General features: G+C 43.2%; 4 protein-coding genes across 7 annotated transcripts; 2 read left to right on the top strand and 2 right to left on the bottom strand.

The window, feature by feature from the left end:
* Positions 1-967: 967 nt before the first annotated feature.
* Positions 968-2,276, bottom strand: LOC142879352 (chemerin-like receptor 1). Its single transcript, XM_076012581.1, has one exon. It carries the CDS (start codon positions 2,259-2,261, stop codon positions 1,161-1,163), a length of 1,101 nt encoding a protein of 366 aa, XP_075868696.1. The 5' UTR covers positions 2,262-2,276; the 3' UTR covers positions 968-1,160.
* A 2,218-nt stretch (positions 2,277-4,494) lies between these two features.
* On the bottom strand, positions 4,495-15,132 carry LOC142879399 (chemerin-like receptor 1). Of its 4 annotated transcripts, none has more exons than XM_076012668.1 (3): positions 14,936-15,132; positions 7,788-7,959; positions 4,495-7,293 (listed from the first exon to the last, which is right to left on the bottom strand). In XM_076012668.1, exon 3 carries the CDS (start codon positions 7,280-7,282, stop codon positions 6,146-6,148), a length of 1,137 nt encoding a protein of 378 aa, XP_075868783.1. In that variant the 5' UTR covers positions 7,283-7,293; positions 7,788-7,959; positions 14,936-15,132; the 3' UTR covers positions 4,495-6,145. The 4 variants fall into 4 exon arrangements, with proteins under 4 accessions (XP_075868783.1, XP_075868784.1, XP_075868786.1 ...); XM_076012669.1 differs by lacking the exon at positions 14,936-15,132 and adding an exon at positions 13,076-14,494; XM_076012671.1 differs by lacking the exon at positions 14,936-15,132 and having other exon boundaries at positions 4,495-5,776; positions 6,152-7,293; positions 7,788-10,027.
* On the top strand, positions 14,869-17,559 carry LOC142879400 (trypsin-3-like). Its single transcript, XM_076012673.1, has 5 exons — positions 14,869-15,024; positions 15,129-15,282; positions 15,535-15,797; positions 16,986-17,122; positions 17,209-17,559. Exons 1-5 carry the CDS (start codon positions 14,985-14,987, stop codon positions 17,356-17,358), a joined length of 744 nt encoding a protein of 247 aa, XP_075868788.1. The 5' UTR covers positions 14,869-14,984; the 3' UTR covers positions 17,359-17,559.
* Positions 17,560-19,531: 1,972 nt separating this feature from the next.
* has1 (hyaluronan synthase 1) lies at positions 19,532-23,148 on the top strand. Its single transcript, XM_076012832.1, has 5 exons — positions 19,532-19,967; positions 21,000-21,783; positions 21,879-22,104; positions 22,202-22,334; positions 22,435-23,148. Exons 2-5 carry the CDS (start codon positions 21,088-21,090, stop codon positions 23,108-23,110), a joined length of 1,731 nt encoding a protein of 576 aa, XP_075868947.1. The 5' UTR covers positions 19,532-19,967; positions 21,000-21,087; the 3' UTR covers positions 23,111-23,148.
* The last annotated feature ends 2,888 nt before the right edge of the window (positions 23,149-26,036 follow it).

The raw sequence follows: 26,036 nt of genomic DNA on the forward strand, positions 1-26,036 counted from the left end.
GTTGTCTATAAGATATGGTCGCAATGCACTTTTGAGTAAGAGGACTTCCAACAACAATAAGAATAAACTTCAAATAAGATATGAAGCAGAAGAAGACAGTCACTAAGAAGATTGACATCCCACAGTAAACTGTAATTTCAATTTATTCTGGTTCAGAAGCTTTTGTTCCATTCAGTCCCAGCAACTGGTCAATCTCCTCGTCCCTACACAACTATGCGTTGACACGATCAGCCTCGTCGAGGTGCAAATAACAAGCCTTTTGATAAACTGCTGGATTGAAGTTCTTTTACAACTGGCAATTCCTGAAAATGTTAGGTGTGATTTACAACTAGCTTGCAGGCCACATTCATCCATCCATCCATTCATCCGTCCATTTTCTATACCGGCTCGATCCTGCACGCAGCTGTCAAGGCCGGGGTCACCCAGGACAAGTCGCCAGTTCGTCGCAGGGCATTCTTTTATTCATTCCCATTTTATATGTCATTTTATCATTATGTGTGATTTGTTGTTGTATTGTTATGCTATAGTGTTAGGAATGAATGTGGTGCGTGCAATAAATCCCTGCACCTTTTGCAGTGAGCGTAGCATCCACTCACTTTATGTTTGCGACCCCATGTTACCTTGGCTGAAAATAATTTGTTTTTCTAATTTCCTTTTCGATTGGAAATCTTAGTTAAAATTACTCCTCACTACTCACCAAGAATAACTCTTCAGTCTTTGTATTTTCAAAAGTCAAAATTTTGAAAACGATGTGATCATTTACTTACTTACTTACATGAATTCCTAATTTCAGATCAGCACCGTAACGTCAATTCGAGGAGACAGTTTGATGGTTTGTTTGCACTTATTCACACTGCACTTACACCCTTGAACCAGAACTGGCGAGTGCTTAGCTATGTTAAACAGTTCCCTCTGCTGGCCGAATAATGTCATTGGCAGAAAGGGAAAGTGCAAAAACCACGAAACATTTAGATTGCACCATTTTTATATTTTAAGCATGAAAACGTATGATCAGGAAACAGGAGCAGGAGAAATACAGGATATATTTTTTAAATTAACTGCCTGTGCATTAAAGACATACCAGGGTACAGCACCAAATAAAATAAATGTAAACAAACGTATTCACCTAAATTTACATTTGTATTATCATTGATTTCACATTAGACGTCGGTGCCTTGACTTGGCTTGTCTTTGCCCTGACTTGTCTCCTCTGTCCTTGACTCAGTGCTCGAGTCCTCCTGGAAGGCAGTCTCCAGTGCTTTCAGGATAGATTTGCACACCCTATCCTTGAAATCTTGACCCATGAACACATACAACAGTGGGTTCAAACAACTGTTGATGAAGGCCAGGCTGGTTGTTAAAGGGATCCCAATGATGATGGCATTCTGTATTTTCTGATCTTGAGCCGCGACTGGGAAATATATCATCTCCATAAGAGCAAAGATGTGAAATGGGGCCCAGCAGAGAAAAAAAGCAATAATGATTGCAGCGATAATTTTAAAGGCCCGGCCCGATTGGTTGGCCAAGGTACGGTTCCCACGTACACGATGGATTAGGACTGCGTAGCAGGAGACGATGGTGGTAAAGGGGACAAAAAACCCTAGAATAAACCTTGTGATTGCTGTGGCTCGATAACGAAATGTAATCAGCGCAAACACAGACAGGGTGTCAAAATTATCAGAAGGCGCATAGTTGTTGAAGCACTTGACTTTGCCAAATGAGGAACGAGTGTCTCTAAAGGCAAAGTAAGGGGAGCTGAGAATCAGGGCCAGGATCCAAACAGCCAGGCTTACCCAGGATGCCTTGCGCACATTCCGATTGTTCTGGGTCCAGACCGGCCAAACCACAGACATACACCGGTCCACACTGATCACCACCAGAAAGTATACACTGGCATACATATTCACAAAGCTTATGCCACTGTTAATTTTGCACATGAAGTTTCTAAAAGGCCAGTGGAAATCCAAAGCCAAATATGTCACAGACAGCGGCAGAAGCAATGTGAAGAGGAAGTCGGCCACAGCGAGATTGAGGAACCAAACAGTGTTCACTGTTTTCTTCATCTTGAATCCAGCTGCCCAGATGACCACGGCATTCCCAATAACACCATTGATAAAAGTCAGGGAATAGACAACCATAGAGACGATGTTTAGTGACTCCTTTAGATCAGCATACTCATCTTGGTAATCACTGTATTCAGAATAATTATAATAGTTGTGTTCATTTATATTGTCATTTGGGGAGGTAAAATTCATATCCATTGTTCACTTGATCTGCAATGGTAAAATAAGAATTATTAATACATAAATACAATGCAAATGGGTAGTCAAACAGGCGTCAGACTGTGCACTTATGCAAAATTCAAAATGATCTGTTCTGTGAGCTTTGCAACAGTAAGTGAAACTGAGCTGCTCAAGTGAAATCTTCAATTCAAAAAAGTGTGTCACAAATCTAAATGCCAGGCAAACTAGTTATTAAAAAAGGAAATCCTCTGAAAAAAACAAAAAACACTTTTTTTCTGGAAATGTCAGTGTGTCAACTTGAAGTATTCTGGTGTCAGGCTCAATTTTACCAATTAACACTCAATACTATTACAAGAAAAAAAGAAAAAGAACAAAGAAGAACAAAAATGCATGCTCTGGTGAGAGGAATTGAAAAGAAAACTCATTTTAATTATACTCATTTTCAAGAAATTCGATTAAAGTATCATACTGACTGAATTGGAACTGAATTGAACGTACATCAAATTTCTTATTCTGAGCAGTTTTCCTGTGTATCTGGATGAGACTTACCTTCAAAAGATCTCCAGTCAACTGCTGACGTGATCCAACTGTCAGAATAATATAGTGCAGGAGGGAAGAAATGACGTAACCCCCGTCAGCAAAGACAAGGTCCCGATATACAAATGGGAACTTATAGCGTGTTATAATACAATTTCAAATCAATTTCTTTGAAGGGAAATGTCTAATTTTGTTTGTGGTAAAATAATTATTGCTTGTTAAACTACTTCACTCTATCTGTTGGAATATCTCTATCGTGGTAAACTGAGACGAAGTCCACTAACTAAATTGTTGGGATCATTGCACAAGTCAAGGCAGTTTCTAATCTTCCTCTGTTGTCATGTAAAGGCGTTTTCAAAACCACTTGACGGAGAACTTTCATGATGTGGTAGTTATTTACTTATAGGCTCAAGTTAACCAATACTTTAAAGAAAAGGGAAGAAAGAAAGATTGCAATACACTTACTGTAAAGTCCTTTCTTTAGAATTTAGGAAAAAGCAGATTTTGCTCCCCTTGCCCCCATACTGCATTCACAGTATTGACTCACCACTTGTGGTGCTCAGAGGAGTTTGGCCCACAACAGCAATGCTTATTTAAAGAATAGAACATACAACAATTCCTGAAGAGGGAGCGTTACAAAAGGTTTAGTTATCCAGTGAGCTCATGCTTAAATGTTATAAAAATGTTTTTAATGCTGTAAGAGTGCAAGAGTGTCGTCATACATTGTTATATACTTTCCATACTTAAAATAATAACAAAAACAAATTTCTCCAATCGAAATAAGATGGAATCTACCAAATCAATAGTTTATAACATATTCTGCATAATTGTCTAGGATAAATACCTAGCTACTATTACTAATGATGAACATTGCTCACTAACAATGTTTGTATTAAACACATATGATCTATAATCCCCACTTCCTGTGTTAGAGGAACACACTAAAAAGGGACCCTGCCTTCGCCCTAACACAGCTGGGATAGGCTCCAGCAGACCCCCATGACCCTGAATAGGAATAAGCGGGTATAGAAGATGATGACTAAAAAGGGATGGAACATGCTGATTGATCTGTAGCCATTTAAAGAAACAATTTTTTTGCTATCCTAAAGGCTGTGAATCAGTCATTGCGATTGTGCGGTTATCTGTTCCTTCTGTACTTCTGTTTCTGATTAAAAAAAAAAGACAAGAAGAGACCGGAGGGACAAGTTCTCCCCCAGTGTGTGGTGAGGGAAACAGTTTGTGGACGTGAACATTGAAACAACACAGTTTAATTGTTAGATTGACATGTTTAAACTTGTTGCCAGCACATTCAGCATCTCACAATAATGATTTAATGATGTTTAACTCCTCAGGATGAGAAGTGCTGAATAGAAAAACAGCTTTCTGTATAACCCAGAGTGTTACTGAAATAAAGTGTTCATCCAACACCTATCCAAGACTCAGCCAGATTGACTCCTTCACCTTCTCCCCAAGACAGCTGAGATTGACTTCAACATCAGCTGTTGTTGGAGAGAAGATGAGGTACACCATCATCTATCTCACGCTTACTACAGTCGCAATCCACAGCATGTGCGGATTTCGTGGGATTTTTTGACCCAGACAGCCCTAAGACAGCTGGGATAGGCTCCAGCAGACCCCCGTGACCCTGAATTGGAATAAGCGGGTATAGAAGATGAATGAATGAATGAATGAATGGAAATAAATGCATACTGGCTGATTATGAAAGTAGTCATTCATTTTATTACAGAGAGAGAGAACGATACAATAAAATATACACAGACATTCCAACCACCTCCAAAAACGTACAAATAACAAGCCGAGACAACAAAGCCGAGTAGCCAGCTGCAGCTAAGACTCTTATTGCAGCAATTATCCAGTTTGTTTGTTGACTATCTTTATCTGTGCTGAATAACAAACAACAGCGTAGCATGCAGGAAGACATGTAAGATGTAAAGTTAGTTGAATTTGTTTTAAGGCAGTCGACAACAAACAACAGACATTAAACAGTGATTATAGTTAAATTAGTACAGGCTAAATTAATTCTAGTAAGTGGAATAAAAATCAGTACTGTGCCACCAACCAAAGAAGACTGCTGTGGTCCTTACTATTCTTGTAATATTCATATTTTTTTAACATAAGGAGTTGATTTGTGTGGTAAGTTTGGGGAAATAGAGTAGCTGTTTTTAAAGTGTGGGCTCAACGACTCGTACCAAAGCTGTAAGGTCAATGACAAGAGTGAAACTGTCAATGCTTTTGCCAGTCAGCTTGCATTCTTTGCCATCATTTACAAAGGCATCCTGTTGGGGCCAACACGTTCCTTACATACAACCGATTAAAACCATTGGGGGAGGTCAAAGAAGTCCTCATTTCAATTAATGCAAACCTATTTTCAACTTTAAAAGAAGCCAATAACAGAATGGCATTGATAAAGAGCTGATACTCAATACAACCGTAACTGAAATATTGATAAATGATTGGCCAATAACACCATAAGATCATAAAATGAACTTGACACGTCTGACTTTTCCCTCTCGTGCAACATTATGCAAATATGTTTTTCACAATATATGTACTTTCCCAGGTTTTTCACCAATCCATCACTAATTTATTAATATGCATTCCATGCATACTATTTATCACCATTTATTTACCATTCAGCTGGCCGATGTTCCTCCAAAATCACAAAACTGAGTGGCTTCTATTGCAGTAAAAAATGTATTTCAAAAGTTTAATAATAACATTGCCTGTCAGTTGTCACGACCCCATGGCTCAAGATTTTTGAAAAGCATTGTTATAACCAGTTTCATATGGAAAACTGTTTTATACACTCAGGGATGAGAGGCAGCTCAGGAGGAGGATGTCCACTGGTTGGTCATCAGTAAATGGGGTTATGATTTCACAAACAGTTGTCCACTGAAATGTATCTTTTCTCCCACCACAAGCACAGTTGACATACCATATTCCATTCTGCTTGCGGTAAGGCAGCGGATAGTTCACTTAAAAACAAACAAATGAGAAAAATGAGTGAATAAAACAAGCAGTTTGTACATTTTGGTAATTTGGGGCAGCAATATAACTGTGTATTTGTGTTTAAAACCACATTTTTAAACGGCAATTGTGTGTTACGCAGAGACCAAGACTTCCTTGGTCTTCCTTGACTTCCTTCTTAATGAGCACTCAAGAAAAATTTATATATTTTTTCTCTATTGGAAAGAACGACATTGGAACATTAGCTAACCACCAAAACACTCAATAAGTTAAAAAGATGTGTACAGCTTTGCCTCCAACAAACTATTGCTTCTGCTTATAAAGTTAATTCTTCTATGTACACTTACATTAATGGTGAGTTTAACGCGTGAGCCACTTTATACCTCTGCGTCCGAGAAAGACTTCTCTTTGCTCCGGCTGGTGACCATTGAGTTTGTGTAGGTGTAGGAGCGAGAAATCTCCTCCTGGAAGGCCGTCTCCAGCACTTTCAGGATGGACTTGCGCACTTTATCCTTGAAATCTTGGCCCATGAACACATAGAGCAGCGGGTTCAGGCAGCTGTTGAGGAAGGCCAGGCTGGTTGCGATCGGCACTCCGATAGTAGTCACGTGGTCGAGTATTTCGCTCGAGTGCTCGGCCATGTGGTTGACCAGCTCGACCAGGACCATGATGTGATACGGAGCCCAGCACAGGAAAAAGGTGGTGATGACTGCGGCGATGATCTTAAAAGGGCGACTCGACTGACTGGCCAGGGTGCGATTTCGTCTCAGGCGGTGGATGATGACGGCGTAGCAGGAGACGATCACCGTGAAGGGCACCACGAACCCCAGGAGGAAGCGGGTGATGGTCATCGCCTGGTGTCGAAACTGCCGCAGCTCGATCACGGACGGCGTCTCGTAGTCGTCAGAGAGGGCGTAGTTGTTGAAGCAGTTGATGATGTCGTCGTTGTTTGCCGACGGCCCCGTGTCTCGGAAGACAAAGTATGGAGAGCTGAGGATCAGAGCCAGGATCCAGACGCTCAGACTCACACACGACGCCTTGCCTAGACTCCTGTGGTTCTGGGCCCAGACGGGCCAGACCACAGACACACATCGGTCCACGCTAATCACCACCAGAATGTACACGCTGGCAAACATGTTGAGAAAGCTCACGGTGCTGTTCAGCTTGCACATGAAGTTTCCGAAAGGCCAGTGGAAATCCATGGCCGTGTACGTCACGCTCAGCGGCAGGAATGCCGTGAAGAGGAAGTCGGCCACGGCCAGGTTGAGGAACCAAACCGTGTTGACCGTCTTCTTCATCTTGAAGCCAGTCACCCAGATAACCACGCCGTTGCCCAGCACGCCGAGGATGAAGGCGAGGCAGTAAACGATGAGGGTCATGGTGTTGAGGGACTGCCGCAGCTCAGAGTGCTCGTCCTTGTAGTCCTCGTCGTCTTCGTACAGAGTGTCATTGTCGTCTGTGGCATCTGTTCCATTGATGCATAGGAAAGGGGTATCCGTCATTAGCTCCATCATCCTTTAGAGACCTGTGACGGGGGACAGCAACATTTAAAATTCTTGGCAAAGAACAACACATGATCTTAAAAAAAAAAAAAAACAAGTTGGACATGTTAAAAATAAAGGTGAAAAGTGAAGGTAGAGATGCTCAGAGTGTGTCTGAAGTTAGCAGCACACGTCCGTGTAACAGACGTTTTAAATGTAACAAACATATGAAAAAGATACAGAAAAACGCTTTTTTTCGTTTGTGATCCGTTTTTACCTCAGGCTGTCTCACTCAACGACGAGCAAACACATTTCTGAAGCCTCACCTCAAATATCACAACAGCATGCCGACACAAGCTTAATGAACAGCACGACTCTACTGGCGTCATTAATTGCGCAACAACACCTACGCTTCTATTTGGGAGGGGGGGGGCGCTCAATTAACACACTGAACTGCTGCTACGTTTCATTCACGCTTCTCTTCTTCTCGACACCTCTTTTTAAAATGAATAAATCAAAAAGGTTGCCAGTACTGTACCTTGGACGGATCGCCAGGATGAGTCCGCTGCGAGGGCGACGCCGCTGAGTCGAGACGGTCTGCTGGGATTCTGGAGATCTGCTCCCTGAGTCCCTTAAAAGTGTGACGTCATCGGACCGCGTTAAGGCGGGACTTCTGTGTGCGAGCGCTCCCCCCTTTCAAACCTCTTGTACTGTAATAAAAGAAAGGGTATTCTGAGAGGGGGGGGGGGAGCTCTCAGTCTAATCCCGCAGTTTGTTGCTATCAATCACTGTCGCTGCACTTGCACTGTGTCTGCATCGACTGTTTGCGGCCAGTCTGACACGCCAAAGTCTTGCCGTGACACGTTCAGGACCCCCTGTCCTTTGGGGGAAACTCCGCTCAGTGAAAACAGCAAGTTACTAAACAGCTAAATGCATAAATGACAGGTTATTGGCGATGACTGTACCTCAGTGAGAGTGGAACTGTGATTTCTCCTGTGCCCCAACGATACTGCAGCGTAATGTGTTTTTCTCCCTGTGGTTTGAGCTCATGTTTTCTTGAGGTTAGGCGCATAGCTTTCTGTTGACTTGTCTGAGTCGACATCCGAACACGAAGGCCGGAACGCATATTTTTCATTTGCCATCCCTTTGCCCTCAAGTATGCATAGGAAAGTCTAAAGTGCTTCGAAATACACTGGTACGTGCAACATATCATACAGTTGTTGGCTGTCAGGGCTAAAGCACAGCGTTTGTGACTAGATAAATGTGAAGTAAATGAACTCTCAGGAGAATGACACTCTTGCCACTGACAAAGCGTATATGTCCTGGTATACAACTATGTAACTTTAGTTGCCTGTCCAGCATCCTCTTGTGAGAATCACTTTACTGCAAGACTTCACACACCAACAATCGATCAGCAACTTTTGGTGGGCTAACAGAAAGTGGCTAGCGCAGAGCAGAGCTGGCCAAAGAGACCAGATACATACTCAGAGGAGGAAAAGAATGGACAGGTGTGTTCTTCAAGAGAGTCGCGGTCAGGGGCGCTACTCACCCCAGTGTCCCCAAGTCAATCAAAATTATATATAATTTTTTTTTTTTTTTTTTAACTACAATTCCAAGAGAGAAAACTACCAGTATACAGTGTTGTTTTAGGGTACTTTAGCTCTGACAGCTCTTCTGTGCAATTCACACCAGCACCGCAATCTATATTCTCACATTGTTTGTCCTGTACTCAGCATAGCAGGGGTCCGGGAGACTTTCCCAACTATTTTGAGGGAGAGGGTGGGGTTATACCCTGGACAAATCACCAGCTCATTGCAGGCCCAACACAGATAGACAAACAACTGTCCACACTTGTTCACAACAGACAATTTAGAGTCGCCAATTCACTCAGCTTGCATGCCTTTGGACAGTTGAGAGAACCCACACAGACACAGGGAGGACTTGCAAATTCCACGCAGAAAGACCTGGAATTGAAGCTACAACTTCCTTGCTGCCAGTGAGAGCTGCTGCATAACACTCCGCTATAGGCTTCCCCTCCACCATTGTTCTCAGCCATTAATACAGAAAATGGGGAAGAAAATCATCCAATTTTAAAAGAATGTTCTGCCATTTCTTTAAAAAAAAAAATTCAAGTTAATTCAAAGTCCAAGTAGCAGCAACATGGTTCGCTGTAGTCAAGTGGCTCCAGTCAATCTTTGAAGCTCGCACAGCTCCAGCGTTTGGAAGGAACTTTGGGGTAGAGATGGTACTTTTTGGTCACAAGGGAATAGTCATTATGCTGAACCATTCATTACTGGGACAGTATTGCATTCAAAGTACAGACGAAAGAAGGTGCTCAAGTGCAGGCATCACCACAGAGTAGAACTGGCAAACAACCACAGACCAGAGTCCTAGATTAAATCTAAGACAGCTCATACAAACGCACCCAGGGGTAAAGGAAAGGTGAAGATGTCCAAAAGGTTTTACCTTTGCCACCTTTCAAATCCCTGATGCTGTCGGGTAATTTCTCAGGGTTTAGATAATTGCAACTAAAACTTATTCAGGGACTGTCAGTTACACTAAAGTGCAGATTATCTTTCGAGAGCTTTATTTTTAACAAATAACAGGGCAAAAGGGAAGATTTAATTAAAACTCGCTGACATGCTAAGAGTTCATAATGATAACATGCGGAACACGAAGGGGGGGAAAAAATCACCACAACAGGAAGACATGGAAATTGTTGAGATGAGCGTGGAGATGCGTGGGTGTGTTGGCTCAGACTGAACTTGCTCTCATGTCCTCCTGAGATCAGCCCGATCTTTCAGAGGGGGAAAACATCTCGTCTGAGTTTAACTTCTCTGTCGTTTTTCCTCCCACATGGTTTCTCTTTACACTCTCTGTTGCTGCTCAACTACCCACACACTTGCATGTTTGTTTGACGTGTTTAATGCGCAAACCCTTTTTCGAATTATTTTGTAGTATTCTCCCTGGGATACTACAAAAGATGATGGACGGTGTCCTCATTATATGGGGTTCTGCTGGGATGTTGAACAGGCCAAACTCTCACGATGGAAAATGATTCTGATTCTGGTCCAAATTAAAATATAAAACAGCAGAAAACATTATTGATGAAACTTTAATTTTCATGATGATGCGACAATGATGGGATCATGGGACCTGTTGGTCTTATTGTGAAACGGTTGCAACTGTGGATGTAATCAGATATAAAATGAGCGTATTTAGCATCAATGTAAATATTCAGCCAAGTAGTTATACTTTCCCTTTACTCCAAATTCATTGCAATCACCCCAAATAAAGGCAACAAGAAAACTAAGCCAAATAAAGATTTCTGGTTTCCAACATTTGTAGAAAGAATTTTCAAAATTAAATCCAACAGCCATCAAAAAGAATAAAATAAGATCTTGACATTGCGTATTTCAGACATGACATCCATTCAAATGTACTTGTATCTGTAAACAATTTGAATACTCACAATCATATTTAAAAAATAGTCCATATCATTCTTAGTACTTGTATCGCAGGAAAAAAAAACATGCAAAAAAATAAATAATTTGAGGCATTATCAACTTCAACATCCTGGCCATGAGTGGCCTCCATACTGTTTGTAAATTAGAAGGCCTATACAAGACAAGCTGTTTACACAGTCAAACAACACTGAGGTTCAAAATCTTGAACTGATCAAGTTCACACAGTTTTAGCTGTTGCCCCACCTTAAAATCCAGTCCCCCGCTAATGTACAACCACACAGGAACTGAGTCCCACCAATCATCCAGATGTGAGGGGGAGGAAGCAAGGAACGAGACACAGGAGTGCAGTGAGAACCCATACACGTTGTGTATAGAATATCTGCAAAATTGCTCTCATCCCCGGCATGAGCCCAGAGGTGCACCAGAGTTTGAACATGTGGGAGGATTCATGTCATGTGTTAATACTGACATTTTTTTCCGTATACAGAAAAATATGCATCGAATTTCCATTGAGGAGATTTTCTTGTTTTAGAACAGATCCAAAACAATTCTCTCTAAGTACAGGAAGCAGATTAAAAGTGGCAGGACCCGCGCACTGCATTGTTCACGTCAAAGCGGTAAAAAGCTCCATTTGTAAAAGTGAATGACTTTTTTGTTTTCGGCAAAAGTCTAGACAGTGCAATTACTTCACCTTAGTTAAGATCTTGCTGAGCAATGCACTTCGTTTTTTTTCCATTTTTTCTGCCGCTCAAGTTCATTCTTTTATATTTCTTTGTTGTTCAGCTTTGCAGCTGATCTTAAAGGCAGATTTTGCTGGTGTCTGTAGGGGATATTAATAGCTATTGCAAGGCTATACTTTGAGGTAAGCGCTCAGAGGCCAGAGGCTCGCCAGAGTTCTTGATTTACCAACCAAACGTGCAATTATGTGCGCGCGCACAAATACCAATTTGGGTGTGTAGAACAACTGCTCGAGGTTTAAAGGGAATTTAGGTCTTGCAGAAGGCGACACATGCAGGGGGAGTTTGGGGGGATTATTCACTAAAACAGCAGAGAGGGTCGGAGAAAGGCATCCTGAAAGGCAAAGATTAAAAAGTATGTCGGTGTGTGTCGGGCTGAGTGCGAGACGCAGAGGCACTAATCACATGCTCGTCACCGTCACACACCCAGCACTTTTGAGGCTGACGAGTGAAAAACACTGTGAGCTCACAGTGTGTCTAAACCCTTTGTGAAACCCTGGTGCCGTTACCAGAGTGTTGAAACTTCCAGGCTCCAGAAACACAAGCATAAATAGTCTCTCAAACCTCAAAGGTTTATCTAGTTTTGATCTTGTTTCAGTGCTGACTGGAAATCAAACCCCCATCTTGTTTCAGGTTGAAACTGATGCCAGCGTCTCTCGCCCGATTGCCTGCAACGTTTTTTTGTTTTTTTTTCCATGAGTTACACCACACAGGGGGAAAAAACGGCTGAACCTCAATAACCTAAACCACTTCCTTACATTTGTCCCTGCTTTCAACCACAAAGCCTGGTCTCTCTCAGCAGACCAAGGATATGAATAATCAGAAAGGACTGGCTCAAACAGGCAGGCCTGCCCCGCCATGCCAAAGGTATACAGTGCTTTCTCTGTCTGACCGAGGTTATTTTGGAGCAAAGTGAAATGGGGTTGGGGCAACAAGAACAAGAGCGGAACCGATGGAGAAAGCAGTCAACACCAAGTGTTGATCCATTCCTCAAGCTGCATTGTAAACATCGAACATGACTCAGGTTGAAATCAAAACAAACAAAAGAATGCAGGTCTTTTTTGGTGTCCATGGTCGGGTTCAGGCTGCAGCCAAGACAGCGGCACGCTGATCGCGTTTCCTGTCGATACACCCAGCTGATCATGTATTCAATTCTACTGTGCAGAAGAGCAACCAAACGTGCATCTGGACGTCACATGTGAGACAACCAAAGACATTTCTGAGCAATTAGATCTCAGACTGTTTGTATTTGCTGCACATTTTAACAGTTGCGGCCTTTTTGTTTTCTCTAGTAAATGCAACGAAAATGTTCTCTTTGCCCGTTTAACGTCTGAGCCATGATTAAACTGTACGGCTGCGGTATCGATCTTGTGAAATTGAGGCACCGCAGATAAACAAAAGCATATGCACAAAATGTTTGAAAAAATTCTGCAAACAGGATGTCGTCCAAAGCAGCATGCGCCGAGTCGTTGAAAACATAAATGCAGGTTGCGCTCATTAAACTGGGTTTCGTAAACCACTAAAGACGATGGCTTGCCAGTGGAACCTCGGCGTAACCTCTTTGTGGAGGGACACGACGTGGAAAACATCAGGCGGCGTCAGGTGCACAAAATGAAACTCACATGTTGGGACGGCGTTCAAAACCCCGCCCGCATGATTTCTGCAGAGTCTGGTCGCTGGGTGTGGTGCAGAGCGGAGGGGCGTGGCCGAAGGCAATTTGTTGGCCCAGAGCAAAACCCAAAGAGGTTCCTGGTTCCTCGTAAACGTTTGTGCCTTAACAGTTTTCATCCCCTTTGCCTCGCTAGTAATGGCGTCACATAGGAGCCGAGGGAAAGCAGGAGGAAAAGCAAGATGGACGTCGCAGTCGCCGGAAGCAGCCGGTAAAAGCACCACTGCGTGATGGCAGCAATGAAGCAACAACCCAACATGTCTAGAAAGCAGTAGCTGAAGAATATGCAGATTTCTGAGTGATTTAATGGCGCTACAACAAGTATAGCAGATAATTAAAAGTGTATAAAGGGCAGATTTTTCCTCAAGGCCACTGAAGTTCTGAAGTTTATCACAACAAAGCTCACTGGAAATAAGTTTGACCTCCAGCTTCTCATGCCTTGCACCATTATTGTGATAGAGCAGTGGCAGCGTAGTTTGCACTTGTTGCTCTTGTTGAGTTTTCATGTTCTAAGTGTGCAAGCTTCCTGCTGTGGCTGCACCACACCACCAGTTAGATTTGAAGCTTTTCAGCCAATGTCTTGGACCAGGCCACTGACAAAAAGGCCTGGAAATGCTGCCCACTTCTCTTCAATAGTTGATGACTCAAATGCACAGACAAATTCACAACCTGTTCTTTGTGCGAGGGAAAAAGGACCTAAAAATGTTTTTCTCTCCAGCCTGCCAAGTTTTTGTTTTTTTACAATTAAGAATACGAGCAAACGTAATCAGATGGTGTGCGTTCCAGACTGTTACGGGGGCGCAGTAAGATTGAACCTGCCTGCGCTGGATGGGAATGCGTTATACTTTAACCGTAAGTGTATAATTGCGGGTTGAGTTAAATGCACCCTTGAATTAAAATGTTTCACTGTCTGCTGCTGATAAACACCTCGTACTCATATGTGAGTAAGGGAGCTGCATGCCGATCCTCCCTGTGCACTGACTCAGCGTCGACCTCTGCAATGTTTATACAGCAAGACTGCAAGAGTTCCTTTACGTCAAACCCAAGGCAGTGTCACACAGGAAAGGCAGGCAGTGTTTCTCAAGTTGACTGGAGGAGATTTCAAAGGGATGGAAGCATCAAAGTTCTGCGTTTATTTACGTTTTACGTTGCTGTCAAGCCGAGATCAAAAACAGAGGGAAAATCCGTGTAAATCTATCAATCTATCACAAACACAAAGAGAGTTAACTCTAAATTACTCTAAGCCTTTGACATCAGTCTGAAATGGAAATATTAACACCCTTTACATTAAGTACTGTTGCAACACAGCACCTTTCCCCCCCCACATAACACCTCACTGATAAGCAGACAACCTGATCACAAATATGAGTGAGTACAGACTGCTCAACTATTTGTAGGTGTATTCCAGGTCCTATGTAACATACTGTAGCTGCAGCAAGGATGAACAGAAATGAATGGATTCCAAACAAATGAGACGTTTGCAGGCAGGAGCTGTGGTCCAAAACAACTTGGATTCATTATGAGCAGCACACACAAACATAAAAACCCCCCAACTGTTAATGACATCATAAATAAATAAGCATTTTGTGTTTGTGCTGATGGACTCAAACTGACAAAGAGGGGAATTCCAACATGGTCGCTTTTATAACACACACTTTTTTGGCCAAGGTGCAGGGGAAGTTTTATTCGGCAAAACAAGCGAAAACGCTCTCCTCCCTCCTGCTGTTCACTGTACATTAAACTGTTCTGGGGAAATGTAACACCTGTTACTATGACCTTGGGGAAAAAAAGACGATAAGAAGGAAACAAACACCTGAAACGAGGTTGGTGAAGACTCAGTGGTGGCCTGGAAGCCGGGAGTGATGAAGCTCGTACTTCTTCTGGTTGTTTTCGGGGGGGCAGGTATTCAGAGCGCGGAGTTGTGCATTTGGCGGCGACAAGACGCAATCGGACACAGATCAGCCTGTCGTTTGCTGCCTCCTCAACTGCTCTGTCTTTTCCCACAGTTGCCCTGAAGAACGATGACAAGATAGTTGGAGGGTTTGAGTGTCCAAAAAATTCAGTGCCCTACCAAGTGTCTCTCTTCACTGGGTACAACTTCTGTGGCGGCACTCTTCTGTCTGATGAGTGGGTGCTCTCTGCTGCGCACTGCAAAACAAAGTAAGTGCTCATGTCCCTGGAAATGCTTTTCTTAAAAAGAAACTTGCCAGCGTCCGTGGAACCCCTTGTAACCCATTTCTGTCAAAGTGAACATCCGCATAATAATAACTCAACAGGAGGGAAGAGGATCTCAAATGTTCAAAGTTATGTTTGGAAACTGCAAATCTGTCTGTTTGCTGATTTCCCCCCCTTTGGAAGCTGCAGCTGCTGAGGCACAAAGCAACTTTTACAGATGGGTTTTATTTCTCCTAGGTCTGATGTAGAGGTTCGACTCGGAGAGCATGACATCTGGGAGGTGGACGGGACGGAGCAGCACATCATGTCAGCCGAGTTCATCCGCCACCCAGACTATGACTCGCGCACGCAGGACTCCGACATCATGCTGATCAAACTGAGCCGGCCTGCCACCCTCAACGCTTACGTGCGACCTGCGCTGCTTCCCACTAAGTGTGCCAGCGATGGGACGAAGTGCCAGGTGTCCGGGTGGGGGAGTCTCCGCTCCAGCGATGAAGGCTGTGAGTCACACACTGGACGCATGACATTGCTCCTTTAAAGACCAGTTAAAGGTGTAATATTTGGAGATTTTGAGCAATCACCTTGTCCACATTGGCTACTCTAGAAATATGGCCGTGCAAGATGGGCAGCTAACGGGGAGCAAGACCCTTATTTCTCTATGTTTATTAGACATAAAAAAGGTCTGTTCTATTTGTAGGAAAACCAAATTACTTTTATTATAGTGCGAGTATACACTCTTATTAATCATTCATTCATTCATTTTCCATACCCGCTTAGTCCCGAGCTCAGGGTCACGGGGGTTTGCTGGAGCCTATCACAGCTGTCATAGGGCTGAAGACACCCTGGACAAGTCGCCAGTTCATCGCAGGGCCACATAGACACAGACAACCATTCACACTCACATGCACACCTACGGACAATTTAGAGTGTTCAATTGACCTCACATGCATGTTTTTGGAGTGTGGGAGGAAGCCGGAGAACCCGGAGAGAACCCACGCAGACACAGGGAGAACATGCAAACTCCACACAGAAAGGTCCCAGGCCCAGAATCGAACCCACAACCTTCTTGCTGTGAGGCGGCAGCGCTAACCACTGCACCACCGTGTCGCCCCTTTGATTAATCAATCAATCAAGTTTTATTTGTACAGCACTAAATCACAACCAGCACTAATTCACAACCAAAGCGCTTTGTAGAATCAGAGGAAAAACCAACTGGGTCCCCAGCAAGGTGCAACAGTGGCCAGGAAAAACTACCCTGTGGGCAGAAATCTGGAGCAGATCCAGAGAGAGAGAGAGAGAGAGTGAGAGAGGGAGAGAGAGAGAGAGAGAGAGAGAGAGAGAGAGAGAGCCAGAGTGGCAGACAGACCAGAGTGAGTTCCAGGGTGAACAATAAAAGATCTCACAATATAGATGTCGATATATATAAATAATTAATTCAAATATAGAAAAACACAAAGACACCTATAAGTAAAGTATGTGAGGTATATCAATATAAACATGTTGATGTATACCAATAAATGTTGTTGTGTCGTATACATCAAATTACGATACAATTTAAATAGTCTTAAATGTTAAGTAGTGTAAAAATTTGAAGTAGTAGTTAAGTAGTATAAAAAATGTAAATCAGGCCAAATATTACACACAGGACCTTTAAGTGTCTTCAAACAGTGCCATTGTCATTTTCCCAGCAAGGTTCCCTGCCAAGCTGCAGTGCCTGGAGGTCCCACTGCTGAGCGACGACACATGCTTTAATTCTTACCCCTTCCAAATCACCGAGAACATGTTGTGCGCCGGCTATCTGGAGGGAGGAAAGGACTCCTGCCAGGTGACAAGCACGCTCACGTGAGCATTAATAGAAATCCAACAGATCCAGCTCGGCTCAGATTCACCCTCTGCTCTGTGTTCCAATAGGGCGACTCTGGGGGTCCGCTGATGTGCCAGGGGGAGCTGCAGGGAGTCGTGTCTTGGGGACACGGATGCGCTCTGAGAAAGAAGCCTGGCGTCTACACAAAGGTGTGCAATTACCTGGCCTGGATCAGAAACACCATGGCGTCTGGCTGACGGCGGGGAAAATGCATTAGAGTGACCATATGCTGTGCCGCGTGGGGCGTGCAGCTCATGCGGGTCTGTTAAGGACATGTGGTTTCTCACAAAGGCCCAACAACAAAAAAAGAAAATGAATAAAAGGCTGTCATTAGACGGTGATGTGAGTTATAGTTCTGGTGAGCGTCAGGCTAAATAAAGACGTCATCAAAGAGTGAATTATATGTGCCGTGTCGTGTCTGTACGGGCCTGTATGTAAGCTGTGACCTAGAGTGACTTTTTCGGAAAATGAGTCAACATGTTTTGTGAGCACATAACAGTTATGATTGAAAAAAAACCCAAAACTGTTGCTACACTCTATGGGCTCCAGTTATAAATTGTATTGTGCACTCTTCTGGCCATGCGCCACTGTTTTGGGTTTGTTTTGATCATTTGACAACAGACGATTTAGAAATCTTTAGTGACAGGAAGTGTCTCACAACGACGGTATTCCATAATGCCTCCGCCTGATGGCTCACGCAAGTGCAGTTCCGCTGTCTGAGTGAGAAATGCCACTGCGGCTTATCAGGCAAGAGTTGCCAAAGCTGACAGGCGGCCAGTGAAATCACTCTCTCACCTCTTTGTCGGGACACGAGCGGGAGAAACATCAGGCAGCTAACAGGTGCACAGATGGAGATCACGTGTTGGGACGGCCGCTCAACATCTGCCGCATGATTTGAGCGAAGTGCGGTTACTTGGGAGTGACTCAGAGTGGAGGGGCGAGGCACCATCAAATAAAGCCTCAGCTTCTCGAGGACTCATGTGGATTAGTACATCAATTAGCACCAGTTTACAGGAAACATGACACGTTTTTGGTTTCGACTTAAAAATATTTGTTTTGATTAAAAAAAAAAAAGCAAATATTTTACGCAACTGAACGACTAAAAAAAAATCTTCAGACACTGACCTGATTTCATTATATATTCTACTTTATCACATTTGTACTTAAAAAGTCCTTACAAAGTACTGACACCTTACATTAACAAATCAAGAGTATCTTTCAAGGGGAAAAATTAATTTGATGGAATTAAAAAACATAAAAAAGCTTGATTTATATCTGCTTAATTTAATCGGCATGACAAACCTACACACACACACACACACACACACACAGACACACACATGTGCAGGCCCTGATTTACATGAACCAGCTGTGAAATGTGGGAATGCAGCCCCGAAAAACAAGACTACTCCATGGCGCAGTGGCACACAGGACATGAAAACATGCCTCTCATGGCGGATTCCCGCATACAACACAACACATCCAGTAATTCAAACCAGCCGTCGCCACTACACACAGTGACTGGCACGGCCTCCGCTCGTGACATCAGCTGCGGTGGCCCTCTATTTGGATCTGACGTGAAGCAAGTCCATGGCTCAGACCAGTTCCTGTGGTGGTGAAGGGTGGGGACCCTCAAGGGCGGTCAACAGATTCCCCCGAAAGAAAAAAGAAAAAGAAAAAGCAAGCAACTCTCCAGGGATGTAATCATGGTTGAAGTTCAGGACGGTGGCAGCGACTCGGTGAACCAGAAAGGTGGATTTTATCTTCCAAGCGAGAGATTAGTTTCACATGATTGGAACTTCCTATGGTTTCTACAGGAGGGGGCTGAAAAGGACTCTTGTGTTATACCACTGATTGGCCAGCAGAGGGCCCTGTTCGACAATTGTACAAGTTGGTTGCAAGTGACTGAGGAACTCAGTAACTCAGTGAGTCACTCTTCAAAATGATTTTGAGTGCAGGCAATGCCCATTGGACATCCCATTGTAGCTTGATTGGAACTGATCCACACAAACACAATCTGAGGAACAAACAAACATAAATGTACCGCCCGCGATTATTTAAAGTGAAGCAAATAGACACGAAGCAACCCCCCCCCCGACCCCCAACTACCAAAAACATGACAAAGGATTTTTTTTTTTTTTTTTAATTCACCACAGCTGTGCTAACTTTCTTAAATTCTTCAAAACATCACAACATAAGATGATAGTCTTATGGGGGAGAGTTACCGCGCGACTAGAAAGGAGGACACACACACACACACACGTTTGGTCATAAAAGTGTATTAATCCAGAATTGAGGGATGACACCAAAGGTCACATACTGTAAGAAACAACAACAAAACAAACATTGTGCAAAGAACAGGGGAAAGGGGCACGTTGCTCCAGAGGGAAAGAGGGCAAGGTGCTCTAGCACCACCTAGCGTCTATCTGTGCACGTCTCTGAGTCCACAGGTTTGAAAGACCGATAAGTTTAACAGCTATCTTTTTCCGAGTCAGTCTGTTTGTAACCACTGTAGTTTAATAACTGCATAAAAAAACCCGCATCTCTATTGCAAAATGAAAACGCAGGCACTCATCAACACGAGCACGAGGACCACCCTTCCTACGTACGCACGGCTGAGTCACAAGTACCGCGCGTAACTGACAGTCTGCCTCAGACCGGCCCGTATAAAACACCACGCACATGGCGGCGTCACGCCCGAGACCTGGCAACCCTCTCACACTTCCACAGCAGGTTCGCACCGGACAGGAACGAGGAACGGAAGCTGGATGTACAGCACATTGGAAGCCAAAGGAGGTTGCATCAGGTAGGATTCAACATTTTAACAGGACATAATACATATAACAGGTACATATACTATAGTATACAGAACAGTTTAGGTTTTGTGTTTTGTGTTTTGTGTTTTGTGTTTTTTTTTTTTTTTAATGAAAAAACGGTACATTATTGATGAATGGCCATTATGACAGTAAGTTGACATCACATTGACAGTTTTCAAAGAAAAATCACTCTCACTTATAATTACATAATATTTTAGGACAATCTTCACTCTGAAAAAAATAGTTATGGCAAAAAAACCAAAAAAAAAACAAAACATCTAACTTATTGTGCCTGTTGTGGTGGAAAAATTATTTTTGAATCATGTGGTTTGTGAAAACTGGACTTTTAGAGACATTTCAGCAGGCCTTTAGTATATCCAGCCTCTAAAACCAATGTTAGGTCAGGTCGATCGAAAACAGATTGGCAAAGGCGTGAAGTAGCTCAGATAGGGGTTTGTATCTTTGTCCAGCAACATTGAGTCTGGAGCGAATCCAGATATGGTTGGGGAAGTGTTCAGCAAATTACATATGTATCTGCTCACTGTATGCTCACGTTTATTCATCTCATGCTCATGTTTATTCCGTGGTATAAAAGACTTGTACTCATGATGTCCGGTTAACAACTGTGTCGGACACACGCTCGCCTCGGACACCCTTGTTCCTCTCGCGAGATTAAACATTTGCTTTTCATCATCCAGAGTTCTGAGCCACCCTTTCACTCACACAAGCAGAGAAGCAAAACACTCCACGACACTGTTTGTCCGTGTGAAATCATTAGAACAAACAAACAAAATCATTTTACATACATTTAAGCATTTTAAAGTAAAAACTTTGAGTCTGTATCACAGTCACCCATCACCTACCTTCGTGCACTTCTACTTTTGCTTGTTATAAACTTTTCCCCAGCTCACCTAATGTTGCAGTATGACTTCCCAACTCAAAAGATCGTGTCTGCGTGCCGAGCAGCAATTAACATAAAAAGCAACTTCCATTTAAAACATCTTTTCTCTTCCCAACCACAGAGTGCCGGCTCACATTTTTAGGACCAGCAGGCGTGCATCCCTCCGCAAGTCGCACAATCGTCGTTGCTCACTCCTAAGCAGGTGAACGATGGAGCTGAAACCCGTGTTAAAGAAGCTGAGCTCAACGCTCCGTGCCATCGGTACTTTTGTCTTTGCCCTGGTGGTCCTGGGCGTGATGGTGTGGGCCTACGTGGCGGGTTACCAGCTGGCGACCTCTGTGTATGGAATCGTCTCCTTTGGCTTTTATGGTCTGCTCCTGTCGGTGCACGTGCTGGTCCAGAGCTTTTTCGCCTTTATTGAGCAGCGCAGGATGAGAGCTCGCACGGACTGCTGCACCTTCACCAAAACTATCGGCTTCACCATATCGGCTTACCAGGAGGACCCGGAGTACCTCAGAGAGTGCCTCAACTCCATCAGGGCCCTGCAGTATCCGCCCGAGCTGCTGAACGTCATCATGGTGATCGACGGGAACAAAGACGACGACCGCTACATGATGGACATGTTCAAGGAGGTGTTTGCCGACCAAGACCCTGGCTGCTACGTGTGGAAGAATAACTACCACAGTTGGGATCCTGCTCAGGCTCAGCTGGACGTGGAGATGGCTGCTGGTACAGGCCCGTACGGGGGTGCTGTTTACATACCAGGAGAGGATCCACAGAGGAGAGAGGTGGAGCACTTGATTCAGACCAAGAAGTGCGTGTGCATCATGCAGAAGTGGGGCGGCAAGCGGGAGGTGATGTACACCGCCTTCAAAGCACTTGGGCCATCGGTGGACTATATTGAGGTTTGAGTTATTTCCTTTTCACTTTGTATTTGTAATGGTCATGCACCGTTTCCTTTTGTTCTCTAAAGATCGTTGCTTCTGTCCACCGTCCTCAGGTGTGCGATTCAGACACCAAGCTGGACCCTCTGGCCACCGTGGAACTGTGCAAAGTGTTGGAGAGCAACCCCAAGTATGGTGCAGTGGGAGGAGACGTGATGATCCTCAACCTGAAGGACTCGTACGTCAGCTTCATGAGCAGTCTGAGGTACTGGATGGCCTTCAATGTCGAGCGGTCCTGCCAGTCATTCTTCAACTGCGTGTCCTGCATCAGTGGTCCTTTGGGTGAGGAGGAGCGTTCTTTGTCTGGTCTCGCTCCAGAATGCCAAACTCTCACCCATTTTTAACCAATATATATTTCTGGCTCCTTCCTTCCGCGAAGGTCTGTACAGGAACGATCTACTGCAGCAGTTCCTGGAGTCCTGGTACAATCAGACGTTTTTGGGAACTCACTGCACGTTTGGCGATGACAGACACCTCACCAACCGTATGTTGAGCATGGGCTACAGCACAAAGTAAGAAGGGTCTCCGTGCCGGCCGCACACACATTCACACAGACGACTGACCCAAGTGCGTTTGCCATACCGAGCCATTCTCGTGCCGTTTTCTCTCCAGATACACGTCCCTGTCCAAGTGCTACACAGAGACGCCCGCACAGTTCCTGCGTTGGCTCAGCCAGCAGACGCGCTGGACAAAGTCCTACTTCCGCGAGTGGCTCTACAACGCCATGTGGTGGCACAAGCACCACTTGTGGATGACCTACGAGTCCATCGTCTCGGGCGTCTTCCCCTTCTTTGTCACCGGCACCATCATCCAGCTGTTTTGGACCGGCACCCTCTGGGACATCCTGTGGGTCCTGTGCTGCATCCAGCTGATTGGGCTGGTGAAGGCGTTCTACGCCTGCGTCCTGCGCAAGGACATGATGATGATATTCATGTCGCTGTACTCCGCCCTGTACATGACCAGCCTGCTGCCAGCCAAATACTTTGCCATCCTCACCATGAACAAAAGCAGCTGGGGGACGTCGGGCAGGCGCAAGATCGTGGGGAACTACATCCCCCTGCTCCCTCTGTCAGTGTGGGCGGCCCTCCTGATGAGCGGACTCTGTTACACCGTCTACAGAGAGAGTCACAAGGACTGGCTGAGACCAGAGAAAGTGATGGAGACCGAGTTCCTGATATTTGGCTGCATGGTCTATGTGTGTTACTGGCTGATCATGATTACCCTTTACTGGGTTTGGTTCCGCAGGTTATGTCGGAAATGCGACAAGAAATGGGAAGTAAATGTTTAGGTTATAGAAATTTTTTAGATAGAAATTTAGAAAAGTCAGAAATCAGACCTAGGGGCTTCCGAGGGTGACGATGAAGTTCAAATGAAACAGAAAAGAGATCCCGCACACATGGCCAACTTGCAGAATGTATTGCGATGTTTCAGTACTAGAGCAAAAAAAACGTTTTTGCTTGAAAAAGGTCTTGTACAGAAACGTCGCAATAAATTCTGCAAGTAATAACTTATTTGAAAATATGACATTGACAGAATATTAATTCCATGTTGTCTTATTTGGAAACCTGTGTTGTTTTATTTATTTGCATATTGATATTTCTACTTGCTGAAAATATTAATCACATGTTGTCTTATTTGGAAAACCTGTGTTGTTTTATTTATTTGCATATAGATATTTTTACTTGCTGAAAAGGAACAAAGATAAAGAACAATTAAGCACTAAAACAACAGTTTTGATGACAGTTTCATCTGCAGACGCTGACTGTTTAAATGGCTTTAGGATTCTGTTATGAAGGCAGAGATCTCATTGAATGAGATGTATTTTTGCTACTGAAAACATTTGAAAAGTAATTTTGTGTGAAACTTTCATGTAAAATATTTAAGCGCGACCAGAGTGGGTCAATTATTAACTTGGTTGATTTACCTCAGTGTTGTTGTATCTGCACTGGATCTAGGACTTAGTTACTTACTCTGTTTGAATGTACATAAAATGACAATTTCATTTTGCAGTGTATACTGAACAGCACAACCAAGCAGAACAATGAGAGCAGTACATGAGATAGATGCTGAGAACTGAAACCTAGATTTAGAAATAAGAAACTGTTGAAATGATGTGTAAATAAGACAAATCGCTGTAAACTCAGTCAGTTGTTACATATTGTACTGTGAACTTTTCGGAGTTTGCCGATGGAAAATCAGCACAAACACATTATTTATATCTGTTGTTTAAACAAGGAATTTTTTAAAAAACAGTTGTCCGAAAATGTGAAGTGGTGGTTAGTTTTTTAAAAGAAACATTCCAAACATAGTTTTCTAGATTATTTATGTTTCTGCTTTTTTACCCAGATTTTTTTAATTTTTAATTTTAAAATTTTTTTTTTAAGTTGATAAAGTAAAAGTGCTCTCTCGCACCCAACAATCTTGCTGGCCTTCTATTTGAAGGGAATGTAATAAATGATCACTTAAAGTTCAGAGGACTTTCAAAATAAAAGACTTTCAAAATAAAATTTGTAATTTTTGTGAACAAACAAACAAAAACTACAAGATGGATTTTGTCCTCGTATGTAATGGATCAGTGAGTCCGTGATGGGAGGCAGCTAGCACTTATAGTTGGAATAAAAAGTGTATGGTTGGACGAGAATCCATTTTTAAGAATGAAAATGGAAAATGAATAATTCCATGTGTATCAGTGAAAAAGCACATATAACCAATTAAAAACCTGTGTACAGAACTATGATTGCTTCTTGGTTACAACAAAATTCTGTTTGAAAAATACTTTTTTGGTGCATAGGGCTGAATTGGTAGTGAGTGATGTCTTTTCAGTGATTGTGGAGAAAGACTACTGTACAAACATAAAAACAAAAGTAGCAATAACATTAACCTACTTGCTAGGCGTAGTGAGCATGTGCAAAGAAACTTAAACAAATTTTTAAAAAGAATGACTAATTCATGTGGCCATATATAAAACAAAGCTTTGTTTAGTAAGAAAATACTTAGTACCTATCTTATCCCTCACATGTGTTTTTGGGTTAGAACTCCTGTGCAAACTTTCTGACAATGTTTTATAAAAAATAAAAAAAATCTCTGGGTGCTTGAGCTGCTACTGCAGGACGGAAAGGCACATGCAACAGCAGACGTTGACCAGTGGTCATCAGGAAACAACTACTCTACAATCCTACGACTGCCGTCAGTCCTCAGATAGTCAATGAGTCAAGGTCTCTAAAGGGGCTTCAAAAAACCGTAATCTCGCAGCACTGAGTACCATTCACGTTAGTAAAAAATTCTGGACTTCATCTTAAGCAGCAAGACCTTGTTACTCATCACATTTTCACTGTGGCCGCCTATATTTGGTCTCCAATGGCAACATTTCAACGGTAAAACGTATTAATCTTCGAGCTCTGTGATGACTTGTTGCGAAAAACTCGTCACCGTCTGGTTCAGGGAGCCTTATCAGGTGAGGACGTCAGAGAAAGTTTGGTGGAGGGTTTCTTTTTTTTTGTTTTTAAATGAACAGTCTGGATTATGAAGGCAGAGATCTCATTGAATGAGATGTATATCTACTGAAAACATTTGAAAAGTAATTTTGTGTGAAACTTCCATGTAAAATATTTAAGCGCGTCCAGAGTGAAGTGGTGGTTAGTTTTTTTAAAAGAAACATTCCAAACATAGTTTTCTAGATTATTTGACTATTTATGTTTCTGCTTTTTCACATTGGTCTTTGAGAAAAGACAAATTTATCCAGATTTATTTTTTTCAAGTTGATAAAGTAAAAGTGCTCTCTCGCACCCAACACTCTTGCTGGCCTTCTATTTAAAGGGAATGTAATAAATGAACTTAAAGTTCAGAGGACTTTCAAAATAAAAGAAAGAAAAGAAAAACACGTCACCGTCTGCTTCAGGGAGCCTTATCAGGTGAGGGCGTCAGAGAAAGTTTGGTGGAGGGTTTCTATTTTTTTGTTTTTAAATGAACAGTCTGACGCAGCCATACATCACTTCCCCCGCGCCTGTTTTCAATTAGCCGCTGGTCCCCCACCCTGTCTGGGCCTCCCTCTCTGACATCAAGGAGGGGAGCATTCAGCTGGCAACGTGTTGGAGTGCATGTTTAGCGGCGATGGAAAGAAAGCCGTAACCATCTAACTTCGCTCAGGCTGAGAAAAGCTTGAGAACTATGACGGTGTAATAACAAGTTCAAACAAAATTTGTGTGATTGCAGCT

Source organism: Nelusetta ayraudi, unplaced genomic scaffold (assembly GCF_046127955.1).
Source record: "Nelusetta ayraudi isolate G7.1 ecotype Tasmania unplaced genomic scaffold, CSIRO-AGI_Nayr_v1 ptg000136l, whole genome shotgun sequence".
NCBI lineage: Eukaryota > Metazoa > Chordata > Actinopteri > Tetraodontiformes > Monacanthidae > Nelusetta > Nelusetta ayraudi.

What these genes read in the sequence shown, in the direction of transcription:
- LOC142879352 (XM_076012581.1), bottom strand. Translation starts at nt 2,261, where the DNA reads ATGGATATGAATTTTACCTCCCCAAATGACAATATAAATGAACACAAC.
- LOC142879399 (XM_076012668.1), bottom strand. Translation starts at nt 7,282, where the DNA reads ATGATGGAGCTAATGACGGATACCCCTTTCCTATGCATCAATGGAACA.
- LOC142879400 (XM_076012673.1), top strand. Translation starts at nt 14,985, where the DNA reads ATGAAGCTCGTACTTCTTCTGGTTGTTTTCGGGGGGGCAG. An exon ending in CCGCTCCAGCGATGAAGGCT is followed by an intron (nt 15,798 to 16,985) that starts GTGAGTCACACA and finishes TCATTTTCCCAG; the next exon opens with CAAGGTTCCCTGCCAAGCTG. An exon ending in GAGGAAAGGACTCCTGCCAG is followed by an intron (nt 17,123 to 17,208) that starts GTGACAAGCACG and finishes GTGTTCCAATAG; the next exon opens with GGCGACTCTGGGGGTCCGCT.
- has1 (XM_076012832.1), top strand. Translation starts at nt 21,088, where the DNA reads ATGGAGCTGAAACCCGTGTTAAAGAAGCTGAGCTCAACGCTCCGTGCC. An exon ending in CTGCATCAGTGGTCCTTTGG is followed by an intron (nt 22,105 to 22,201) that starts GTGAGGAGGAGC and finishes CCTTCCGCGAAG; the next exon opens with GTCTGTACAGGAACGATCTA. An exon ending in AGCATGGGCTACAGCACAAA is followed by an intron (nt 22,335 to 22,434) that starts GTAAGAAGGGTC and finishes TTTTCTCTCCAG; the next exon opens with ATACACGTCCCTGTCCAAGT.